Source organism: Mesitornis unicolor, unplaced genomic scaffold, assembly GCF_000695765.1.
Source record: "Mesitornis unicolor isolate BGI_N332 unplaced genomic scaffold, ASM69576v1 scaffold163, whole genome shotgun sequence".
Lineage (NCBI taxonomy): Eukaryota > Metazoa > Chordata > Aves > Mesitornithiformes > Mesitornithidae > Mesitornis > Mesitornis unicolor.
This window is the reverse complement of record NW_010176472.1, coordinates 27,648-40,495: the sequence shown is the minus strand read 5'-3', so window position 1 is coordinate 40,495 and position 12,848 is coordinate 27,648. Positions and strand designations below refer to the sequence as shown.

General features: G+C 35.6%; 1 protein-coding gene across 1 annotated transcript; it reads right to left on the bottom strand.

The window, feature by feature from the left end:
- Positions 1-1,143: 1,143 nt before the first annotated feature.
- LOC104533186 (chromosome unknown open reading frame, human C2orf66) lies at positions 1,144-2,334 on the bottom strand. The gene is made up of 2 exons (XM_010181731.1): positions 2,212-2,334; positions 1,144-1,326 (listed from the first exon to the last, which is right to left on the bottom strand). The coding sequence occupies exons 1-2, from the start codon at positions 2,332-2,334 to the stop codon at positions 1,144-1,146; spliced, it is 306 nt and encodes a 101-aa protein (XP_010180033.1).
- Positions 2,335-12,848: the final 10,514 nt, after the last annotated feature.

The following is a 12,848-nucleotide window of genomic DNA, read 5'->3' as shown; positions in this document are numbered from 1 at the left end:
GTTTCATTTATTTACCCATTTAAAGCACAGACACTTAGCAGTAGTTAAGAGCACTCCTCATTTATTCACATTTAAACAAACACAGGTGTAGTGGCCAAGCATCACACATTTGTCAACAGACAGCAAATGTGCCAATTACAGCATGACACCAGATTCCATAAGTAAAAACTGATAGCGAGAAAAAATTTAAATCAACAAGTAACAGTTAAAAAGTCGAAGTAATAATATTTTGCTGTGAAGGGTACCACTTCGTGTGAAGTTTGAAAGTTAATGCCTGAAAAAGAGAGAGGGAGGAGGAGAAGTGAGACAAATAAAGAAATATTTACAGGCAACCCGGGTGTGATCCAAACTAAGACCTGGTAACACTGGCTGAAACACCCCAGCAGACCTCTGCTTTCCAAAAACGGCTCTGAACACTGAAGAGAGCTACTGTGATCATCCTGAATTATGTAGGCCAAATTACTTCCACCAGTCTGATTCTGTAATTTGTTACAGAGTATGTTTTTACATTGACAAAGTCACTGAGAAGTACCTGCTATAAACTGAGGCTGGATTTTTTAATAATACAAGCTTGACCCATTTCAATTTTATTTCATATATGTGGAGAAACGTGAATAAGTTTGCAATCATTTTATTCAACCTATAATTCTAGTGGCAGAAATAAGGAAAACAGCGTGAATGGACAAAAATATAAAAGATAAGGTATGCTTTGTTAGTGCAGTATCTTACATCTAAATTAACTTTTTTAATATACATATATCACAGGAAACCATTAGTTTCAATTTATAATTTTAGTGATATCAGTTACTTAAAACCATGCATTCTCTATCGTCCATACATTTTCAGAATTTTTCTCCACATGAATAAAAGGGAAAGAAGAAAAAATAAAAGCATGATCGATTTAGGTCTGCACAAGCACCATATGTTATTTTACCAAAGTGGTAAATATATCATAAATCAACAATTTTAAAAACCAACTTCAGGCAAGAGTTAAGGTGCTGCATTTTTTTTTCCTATGAAAAAGAAGTTGTTTTTATACTTCAGATAGAAATGAGAATCACCTGAATCCCAATTTTTCACTTGGTTACATGTAACAACATTAGAGGAAAAGGCATCCTCTTTTACCTTGGTCAGAAGCATCTTTCAGCCTTTGAAATAACTTGGAAAAGAATTTCTCCTTTCTTCATAATCTGCAAATGCAGAAGCAATAGGATCTGAGTAGAACGTGATGGCCCTTGGTCCTTCATTGTTCATAGTGAAAGTAGCTGGGAACTTTCTGAGATCAAGACCCCTGCCCGAAAAATAAGCCTGGAGCGTTCTGAAAAACTGAACATATTTCATATGTGAAAACAGAGCATGCCCAATGCCTATTAATTATTTCTACTGACACAAAGTAGATGATGTGTTTGCTCCTATGTGGGATCAAACCCTCTATTTTCAATACAGGCAATATAATTCAGACATGTCCACTCCATCCATTGCTTGTACACCTTATGTGGCATCCAAAGGCCACCGTTTACTGATCATCTGCACTCCCCACTGAACCACAGAGGATTCAAATTGTATCCCAAAAGCCATGCTGAGTGCAAACAGTACAGTTCTGCTACACGTTTCCTTAAGAGAAATGTTCTCCAAGAGTTAGCAGCTGTGGACCCTTTATATTACTTAAAAGTAGAAATTAATTCTTAAAACAGTGCAGAAAAATCTGTGGGAAACTGATTTTTTTTTTCTTCACAAATTCCTTATGAGATCTTACAAATGGTATCTTCTTAGTTGTAATTAACTTTCCGATCCTTTAGCCACTATTCATGACAACATGTCAGATGCAAATTTATATGAACTTCGAGAAGATGGGACAACCTGCAATCAATGGAGTACACATTTGAAAGCAATATAATAATTCCTCTTGTGTTTCATAAAACAAAGAAGTTTTGTGAAGTTTTCAGTTTTTAAAAACTAAAGCTGCTGGATGGAGGTATAAGGAAGTTTTATGTGCTGTTGCACACCAAGAATGTCTCTTCAGTTAAGGGGTACATCGTGACTGAAGATTGCTCATCCAGCTGTGGTTACTGACTATACACGGTGCACAGTTACGAACACTACATTTAATGAGCCTCGCTTACCTTTAAATTTAGAAGACAACATTTCTCATGTCAGAAAACACAAAACCCACACAGAACTTAGGCTACATTTCTTGCAGTATCTCCTTACCAGGTCTCTGTTTCTAGGGTTATCTAGAGGTTTCCATTTTTCTTCTGGCTGGAAAGGAGCACCCTTTGCCAATCCTCTCACAGCCAATACTGTATACAGAGCCAGGAGCACCACTTTCCACATGCTGAAGAGACGAACAGACTATCTGTAAGAAGGACAGTGAACCAGACTTCTCAAGTCCCACAGAGCCATCACTGGTAACAAACGACAAGCAAGCACGACAATCCAGTGGGGTGCTGAAAATCATTTCTCCATGGCAAGGAAAACTAGCCTACTGCAGATTAGACCTGTATGCTATTGACTTTTTATGGTTTTCTACTAATGTACTAGGAAGAAAAGATTATTCTAAAGACATGTTTCCCACACCAAAGCTATTTCTAGACAATGGATTCTCTTTTCAAAAGGGAATAATGACATTTAACACAAAATATTTATTATTTGTAAATTTACATTTGTTATTGCATGCAGCCATTTGCACTGCCTGATTAGTTACAGCATCAGATCTTTGTGTGCTCCAAGGAGAATGCAAAAGCATGGCTTGGGATCCAGATAGCCCAATTTTTAAAACTGCATTAAAGTGTACAACATATTAATAAATGCAATAATAACACAGCCTAGCATAGCATAACATACTAGAGACCCAGTTTACAACTTGATTAAAAAAAAAAAAAGTAATTCTCCCTTTCAGGTTCTTTAAAGTAAAGCTTACCCTGAACTTGGCTCTGGCTTGCCCCTTCTTGGTCTGTCTCCTTGTAATCTGCGAACAAACTGATCTCTGCACTTGTATTTCTAGTGGACTGTAGGTGGGTGTCAATGACGTTCGCAGGAGTTCAAAAATACAGTAATGATTCCATTTCCATCCATGACATAAAGACCCTTGAGAATTTCATCCTTAATACTCTTAAGACCTGTTGCTATTGAACAGTGCAGTGCAAATTCCTCCTTCCTATGCTGTATTGCAGAAAATTGGTGGTAAGCATATAATAAGTTCAAAACAATTCCCAGCAGAGATAGCAGAGCTGTATCAAAATATTAATTAAAAGTAATTAGCCATATCTCTAGAATGGTGACTAACAATTACAGCTGGTTGAATGGTTTTCAAGCAAGATGAGATACGGATCATTTTCCTGATGTTGGAGAAAGAGAGAAAAGGTCTGTTTCAAGATCTGAAATAACCTCACTTTAATGAAAATGTTGCTTTTCTACTCTGATTTTATCAGCAGTCAATATCCTCCTGCCAGTCTAGAAACTAAGACAAAGACTGCAAGGAGGACTATGCTAATTTACCTTGGCCTTACTTCATAGCGTCCTTCATCTCAAAGCTGCTCAAATTTTTTGCTTATAATTTTCTCTCCACTATTTAGACAATGCTTTAGTTAGTACCACATAAAATATATCTCTAAGTAGACATGTTAAAACTAAAGATTTTTGGCCATTCTCTTACTCCAGGTTATAGATGTTTGGTTTTTTACGAGAATCTTTACAACTTTCTTTGGTTCAAATTTTGAAAGCAAAACAAAAAAAGCCTAACGTTACTCTTCCAGGCAGACTAAGTTGTGGGCATCCAAATGCCATTAGTAACACAGTTAACAAAATCCTAGCAGTGCTATTTTCATGACTGCAGTAACAAATACAAATAAAAGCCAACTTATCCAGTTTCTATATTATTCTATAGAGTTGGGAAAAAAATGCATCAAAAAATAAATATCCATCCAACCTCATCAATTACTTTTCACAATAAACAATAGATAGTAGATCCCACAAGAACCAGAACAGCAGTAACAACAGAAGAACTTTTTAAAAGGCAGGCCCCAATGTAAGGGAACTTACTTGGTTTATTTTCTAAGTACTTACATATGTACAGTTTAATTTTGTGTAAAATTTACTTTCTACATCAACCACAAGTAGGAATACATTCCTCTAGAGGAAAAAAATAGCCATAACAGGCAATCTGCTTCCATAGTTTTTTCCCCGCCCCTCAACTCTTTTATTAATTTGATTTAATCAGAAAGAAAAATGGGGGTATATGAAGCATATTCAGCAAGTAAAACATACCAAAGTAATCTGTAACTTCATTTCATTATAGCTCTTTCCCCTCAGTGAAAGTCAAATACAAGTGGAACACATTCATACTAAAACACTATTAGTACAGTTATACTGATTCGACAAAACTGCATCCTCCTTTGAACAGTAGCTAGTTACACAAATGTTTTCCAAGTCAGATGTCAGTGTGCTGCATTTGTAATGCTGCCAAATTTAAGCACTAGGTTTTCTTGACAAATTATGTATGTAGAGACACATCTTTAGTAAACCAAATCTTTTGAAAGTGGCAGAGTAACATTCATGTACATTTGAATTAAATGGCACTGAAGCTGAAAATGCTCATAGCATGGCTTGTTCAGTTTCATGTAAGTTACTTCAAAAAGGTAAAAATCTTGTTCTGGAACAAAAGGCAAATTTGAAACTGATTAGTTTAGCTGAGAACAAGTTTTATACACATTATGCTCTATATAAACTATTATTAACCAAACATTTTCCATTTTCTTGCATTTCCCATTCATGATAGCAAGGCAGATATAACAGGTGCATAAGTTAAGATATTGAGACAAGCTTCATCAGGTATCATCTTTATTGTACTCTACTCAAGATGTGAAAAAAGTGCTGGTTACTGAAAGTACTGCTCCATCCACAATGCTTTTGTTCACTGTTTTTATTATCTGATTAGAGTCCCAAGCATTACAAGTTAGAAGGAAAAGCACCAAACTGCTTCACATGAGTACCTGAGCAAAGACCGAAGGCAAATGTCCATCACGACACCCATTAGCGTGCTTGTACAACAGAAGTACAGGTAACATTCACAACACTCTACAGAGTATGGCTGGTAAGTGGCACTTTTTGTGAATTACAACCATTTGTACTAATGCAGCCATGTTAGAACACTATACAAAATATACAGAAGTGTTTATTTAGTGGAACAAATGCTATACAGTGTACTCTAGGCCATGCACACTTACTTAAAAAAAGACAAATAAAAAAATGTGAGGTATACACTGCAGACAGGGAAACCACTAAACAAGACAGGAACATCCAAGAGTAGTTCTCACTCAAGTTGTCCTTAACTTCAACAATAAAAGTACCAGTATCTAAAAGCACAGTCTTTAAAGAATCTGAGATTACAGCTTTCAGCAATTTCATCATTAGCTGAAGATACCTATTCTCCAAGGTTTTCTCAGCATCTCACAAGACAAGGACTTTGCCAAATTTACCACACATTGCATGAACTGTATCAGAGAATTCAACCACAAATATTTTAATAAGCACAACAGTTTATTATAGCATTATTCAAACATTTATAGATAAGACCCTGTCATCATCTCTAGAAACCTGTAACTATTAAGAGTTAGCTCCACTTAAACCACTGGATTTACACCAGCTATGTAAGAACTGAAAACAGAGGAGTTAAAAACATGTAAGATAGGTTGTATATGAAGCAACACTTTTTTTTTTTAATTACATGTGTTCTTCAAAGTTTTAAGTCCTCTTAAAACCAAACAGCAGCCTGCTGCCCACCCACTCCCCCGCCCCCATTACCCAAAACAGGTATTTTGGCCAACATTTTTCTGTCTTTGTGCTTAGAAAAACAAATAAAAGGTAAAAAGGGTATCAAGTTACAAGGCCTAGGCTACAGTTTTTTTAGACTAATCATCATATATAAAGGCCTTAAAGGTAGTTCTGCTCTCTCAATGATTTTAATACCAGAACATTCTTGCACCTAGGAAATCAACAATGAGACAAGAAAAATGAGAAAGTGAGGTGACCAGAAAGAGAGTTCTAGAAGTCCTAAGCTAACATACAGTAGGAAGTTGCAGGGAAGACACAAAAATTGCATGTTATCTGTTGTGCCACAGCATCAGCAGCACTGTTGTAGCCAGGCTCAAGTCAGCTCTCAATAAAAAAGGGTTAATAACTTGGATTTGTGTGGCTTCAAACAACTACTGTGATCAGCTGACATGCAGTCATTTTGTGTGCATATCTACATGTCCACAGTCCAATGATAAGCTTTGAGATGGCGTCTTTATTCAAGATTATTACATAGTACTAATGTGGGGGGGGGGGAGAAAGTCAGAATTTGAGGAGTTTCATTCAAAATATACAAAGAATCCTGTAGAGACACATAAGGAAAGCCAGTGGTGGCTTTTCATACTAAAAAAAAATATACATAAGAAATACTTCCAGTATATCAAAATAAGATTTTAAGATCTTGACTATTTGTGGTTTTCTTTAATGAACTCAGAAGAACAGAATGTATAAACCTTTTTTTTTTTTCTCCCCCAAAAAACTTTCAGGGTTTTATGTATGAATATTTTTCCTAAAAAGAGAAATTCGTTATTCAAAATTTCTGGAGCTTTAAAACAACCAACCAACCTCCATCTGACCAGCTTCTAGTTTTCTCACACTGGTGTAGATATTGATACTCAATGGCTTAAATGCAATACTGTGCTTAACCTACAATTAGAGCATTTCTTTTTTTATTATTGAAGAAACCAAAGAAAAAAAATTTAAAAAATAATTTGACACACAGACTTCAAAGTTGAGACAGATATGTGAGACTAGCTTTCCTTCCTTAGTTTTTTTTTGTCAAAATAGAAAGACGTCATTTTTCAAGGTCAGCAGAAACATTCTGACTTTGGTTGGTGTGATTCCAGATCACAAATATACTGTACTTGTCATAAATCTTAATTTCTCTAAATATAGTCAAGGGGGGTCAAAATATTTTTTTTAAAGTATTTTCCCCAAATCAAGTTTCAGTATGACCCACACAAATATTTTTGGTCAACTTCAAAAATCAAATATAAGGCTACAGAAGTCCACAGGCTACAGTTAGAGTGTACTGACTTACTGGTTTAAGGCACAATAATTTTTTTTTGCTCTAGAAAGCTACAAGTTTAACATCACAGTGAGGAATTTCGCATTTCAATTTTGGTCTGGCACTCTAATGATATATGTCACATCTATTACTTGTAGACTTCTGTAAAATATTTCAGTTGTCAGGTGCTGCAGTCTTAAATACTGTTTTCACACTCCAAGTGACATAAGTGGAAAATACTGAAGCCTGAACTGATCCCAAAATAGTGCACTTAGCTTTTTTATAAAACTAAACATCAACACACTTGCACGTTTGATACTGTATACATATACTCTGAAATTCTTTAAGTTGGAGGGGAAAAAAAAAAAACTCAGTCTTTGCTGGTATTTCAAGGAACATGCAAAACTTCAGTAGAAGTGCCTGCAGGACAGCTGCTCTAGGTCAGTCACGGTGCCTGTGTTACTGTGAACGCTGTTTTGTACCAAAGTGGAAGGAACTGCAAACCAAGCCCCACTGCGTTATGTGACATGCTGCAAAATACCACGCTCCTGTGTGCCATTCCTGACTGTTACAGACACAGCATTAGCTCTGATAACCACACACTTCCTAGAGAATCTAGACTACAACCTGCCAATAACTGTAAAGAGGCCATGCTTTCAAAATTTGCTTATAACAGCATGAGTAGCAAAATCTGCCCACATTTAAGAATGCAAAATGAGACCCTAAATCTTAAGTGAGATTAAAGTCAACACATGCCAGCTTTGACTCAGGTTTCCATGCTTCAAGATAATAAGCACGTATTTGAGGCTCTTTTGTGTTTAGATACCTGAAAAATTGAGATGCTGGGCAGATTTGCTTAAGAGCGAGCTGTAGAATTTTCTCCTTAAACCCTTAAAATTAGCTTTAAAAGCAGTAATGTTTATTAACAAGATGAAATTTATAGATTTTATTTAAACTTTAAGATAAATGAGCTGATTAAAAGCTCTGAATACATTCTTCCATAAATAAGAATATACATCATAAAATATAGTACTTGTAAAAGGTTTTCAAACAAACTTTTACAGATTTAAAGGATTCCACAATGAATACTAGCTTAAAGTTCTGGCTCTAAAAAGAGGTAGAAAACCTATTTCACTTTAACATAAAAATGCAATTGTTTTCCATTGTCATTCATTGGCACACGTTTTCAGAGGTATATAAGAGCAGCATGTAGCTTTGGTGACAGACGTATGTCTCCCCTAAAGGAACGGTGATGTAAGTTTTCAGACCATTTACAGTACAGTGCTAAGTGCATAGAAAAGCTAGCTCAATTATCTACCAGAAGAGATGTAAAAAGTCAAAGCTGTAAATCAAGTGACTAACTTTCACCACGAAATGGAAAATTAACTTTAAGAATTTAGTCTGTTTTACAGCTAACAATTTTCTAGTAGCTCAGTGACTTAAAACAGCAGCAAAAATATTGTACCGACACTATAACTGCTTCCAAAAACATTTTCAGTAACTCAGAGTATTGAAGGTCTATAAATGGCTGGGTTTTTCACAGTATAAGGAAGACAAAAGTCTAAACGCAGTCATCACTGTAATGAAATAAACTTAATCAAATGAAAGCTTCTCAAATGCTTGCATTTATTCACAGGCACATAATCAACTTCATTCTGTCCTGTCAAAGCTTAGAAGCAGATGTATTAGATTTCCGAAGAAAGTCAAGTAACAAGTTCATAACCTTGTTACTGGCAAACACATGAAAAATTGGACTTAGCATCAAATACCAACATATGCAACAATGCTTTTTGGTTTTAAGTATCAATAAATTTTATTTTTTTGAAGCACTGACTTTAAAGGTAGCCCAATTAGGTTATAGTTGAAAAGTTCACTTAGACATACAGACAGTCTCGATGTCTTCTGCAATATATTGCTACTACACTGTTCAGGGTTTTGTTGTGTTATTCATTTGTTTGCTTTAAAATGTAGCAACTTAATATTTTGGAATGAATTGCTACATGTATCAGCTGGCTCAAAACCAAAATCAGAGCAAAACTCTAAATATTAGAAATAATATTAACTTAAATTCCGGTTACTGCATTATTTTTTTTAAACAAAACAACCAACCCAATCAAATCCCAAAAACAATCCCCTTTTTAACAGGATGCTGAAACACGACATACTGCAACCAACTTCTAAATCAAAAACTAAAATACCGCCTTTGGACAATATTCATTCAAGGAATGTTTGGTAATTCCAATTAAGAGGTAACAGTTTTTCCTGACCAGATAAATCTAGACATTTTATGAAGTGTTAGCTACAGGTGTAGCTACTATGACTGCACTGTGGTAAGACTGAGGAACACGTCTGATCACATCAATCAGAAAAAGATTTCAGACTTGAAGGGCAATTCAGGGTATGGAGATGTCACTAAAGGCTTCTCATTAAATCTCTCCCTGCCTCTGCCAAAGACAGATTCTGCTGTACATTGATGTTGTACCTAAAATTAGTGACATTTGGTACTCTAGGTTCTTACCCTGTTTTTTTGATTCCATTTCTGATAGCTTATAAAAAAATACTAGGAAAGAGCCACACAAATAGTTTTTATTTTGAATGTATCCTGAAGTACAAGCCCAGAAATGGTGGTCTAAGTGTTGCTTATGTGGCATAATCTCCATCTAAACGTAGCAAACCTCCACATGGATGAAGAACAGTGGTTTTGCAAAATTAATACCTCAACTTCTGAAAAAGAACAACAGAATTTGGGTCTGCATATTAATAGACATTCTCCTTTATAGAGCAGAGGTCTAATCCATTACAAGTTAATTTGTGTCTTCATCTTCTCCCACAGTCTAGATAATGTAAAATTTGAAGAAAAAACTGGAATTTAAATTTAAAGGTGCTAAGAGACATTACAATCTGTGTGTCAAAAGCTGTTTTATAAATGCAGTTTACTCATAATAAAAGGATTTCAGTAATATTTACATGTCCTCATATACTCAATTAAAAGTCCTTATAGTAGGTTAGCCTACATTTCTGCTCAGATTTTAATTGTGAACATTGGCAGAACTAGAAATTTGCATATCAGAATCCTCTTCTACAAAAGTAACAACGATCAATCATTGTATTTTACCAGAAAAACATTTTTTTACTGTTATAAAACCTTTTTCAGAATACTTTTCAGAATGACAAGTGGTATCATTCATCTTCTCTTAAAATGGGATGAATTATCCCCTGGACTTGTTCTAATCCTATCCCACTCCACTGACAGAAAACCTAGTTGGGATGAGACACCTAATCTCTCAAAACAGCTCAAATTACACAGTCCACAGTCATGGCAAAAATCCAGATGCACATCTCTGGAGAACAGTGTTCATCTAGCAAATGACACAAAATACATACAAATCCAAAGCTGTAGTAAGACCTTCCCTCTTTCCCCCAGTGAAGTTCAATCTTCTCTGAAAAAAAAGCAAGCACTGAGGGAGATGTGCTAAGTTCTGCCATCTGGGATCTCAGACTCAGGACTGTATCTATTCCTACCTCCAGCTTGAAAATCAGCTAGGAATCTACATAAGATTCTGTAAACCAGTTCATGAAGAGTGATAACAACTACAAATACAACTCCCAGCTTTAAAAATACCATTAAATAATAATTTTTTTAAAACCAGTGTTGTTCTAATGCAGTAAGTTTCATATGGTGGCAGATTTTAGAAACTATCAAAGCTGCTACATGCAGAGACCGTTTCCTCTCTTATTCTGATTATTACTTTATTCCACCAACAGCTCCAACAGATTTGTGCACGAAGAGCCCATTAAGATGGCAGAACAAAATCAGAAGTAAAACAAAGTAGTAAGCCAAAAGGGTCATGAAGGCCAAGGAAAACAATCTTCCACAGAAATCAGATCCTGCACATTTCACAGACAGCCTTTCACCAGCCCCAGTGCAGTTCTGCCACTGCCTTTCATTCACAGCCATTTGAAAGTAAAAAATCTACTCTAATTCTTCTGTCTGAACAGCAATTTGTAGGTTAAGCCAACTGGGGGATTTAGCTACAAGTATATTTAGACACACAAGTTACCTTATATAGATACACCATAGCATTATCTAATCAAGTAACTTTTCTGATTTACAAAAACTATGTATAATCTTTTTTAGAAAAAGTTAAGACTAGAATACCAGCACATAGATTACTGATAATGGCGACAGTGGTTTGGTTAACTAGAATAATCTTACTCAGTTAAAGCAGTTTTAATGACTTACTGATAGCTTGAACTGCTGGCTTGTATGTAAGCAGACAAAACAGGTGCTTACTTTACATTTGTCCTCCATTTCAGAAAGTCACTGTGTGAATTAAGTCTTTCCAGCCAGCTCAAATAAATTGACCCTAACAACGCACTAGAACTAACTGAGGCACTTCAGGCAAGATTAATGAGATAGGTTAAAATTAATGGGTCAGGCTGGCTGTACTACAGTATCAAGAATATACTTGATTGGCTGTGGGTAGCAGATTTCCTCTTATTATTTGTATAAGATGCAGACTGCGCTGGTCTAGTATTTCCTTATAAAGATAACAGGTATCTTGGATGGAGTGGAGACAACTAACACAGAAGCAAGTAGTAGGTTCATCTCTACACAGAATCAACACATCATTTTAACCTAATGGCTATTGAGATTTCTTCTGTTGGCAAAACATATGTCCAGGGGACAGAATTCCTTACACATAGCTATTCTAGGCTTTATTATAAATGGCAGTCACTGTAGCATCTAGGCACTAAGATAATACTTCATACAGAGCTAATAATTACAGTCAGTATTTCCCACTAAGTTTGTCCACGTGTGGAATTTAGCATTATATGGCAGACCACGAAGTTACAGCGTTGTAACTATTACAGATTAATTTCATGTATGGACATGTATGATGAGAGAGTTGATTCTCCAGTTAAAATAGGAAAAAACCCTGCCCTGTCTACTTGGAAACAGCGTGGTATAGCAACTGCACTGTAAACTCACAGCGTATCTCAACGTTTGCTAGCTTCTACACATGGACAAAGTCCAAGGAGTAATTTCAGAATTGACAAAATTCCAGAGGAAACTGGCAATGTTTTAAAACAACATTACAGCAAATTGTTTATGAATCTGCTGGAATCCTTCCTGAATAGAAAGCTACACAGAATATTGTTGTTTTCTTACTCTCACAAAAAGTGAAATGTATAAGACTTTCATAAACTCACAAATGTTCAACTCACACCGATTGAACAAATGATTTGACAGAAATAACAGTTCTACATAAAGGAGTACATTCTAGTTTGTCTAGACACAACTGTGGCAGCTTTTAAATGTAGCACAAGGTGATTATAAAAGTATACTACTTGGCTGTGTAGTTTTTGTGCTAGTCACAGTGTGCTTGAAATGCATTGAGTTTCAACCAGCATAATTCAGATCTGCAAGAGATGCAAGTTCAGAACATATGCACTGTATGGCATAGTGAGTAAAAAAAAGTCTGTTTCAACAAAGAAGTGTAATGAAATATCAAAGTGTCGACAAGGCAAAGAGCATATTGAGATGTTACACGGTATGATTTATGTGCTTACACACACATAGTTAAGTCACTCAGTTGTCACAGTCAGGAAATAAACACCATGAAAAGCTTTCTAAGCAACACGAATAGAACCACAAACTTTTCATAAAGCATTCACAGTTCTGTCCTCTCTCCCATATAATGTAAACTACTGATGATATTAATCTAGGCATTTCTTTGTTGAAATTTGCCCCATCTCCAGTGTTAAG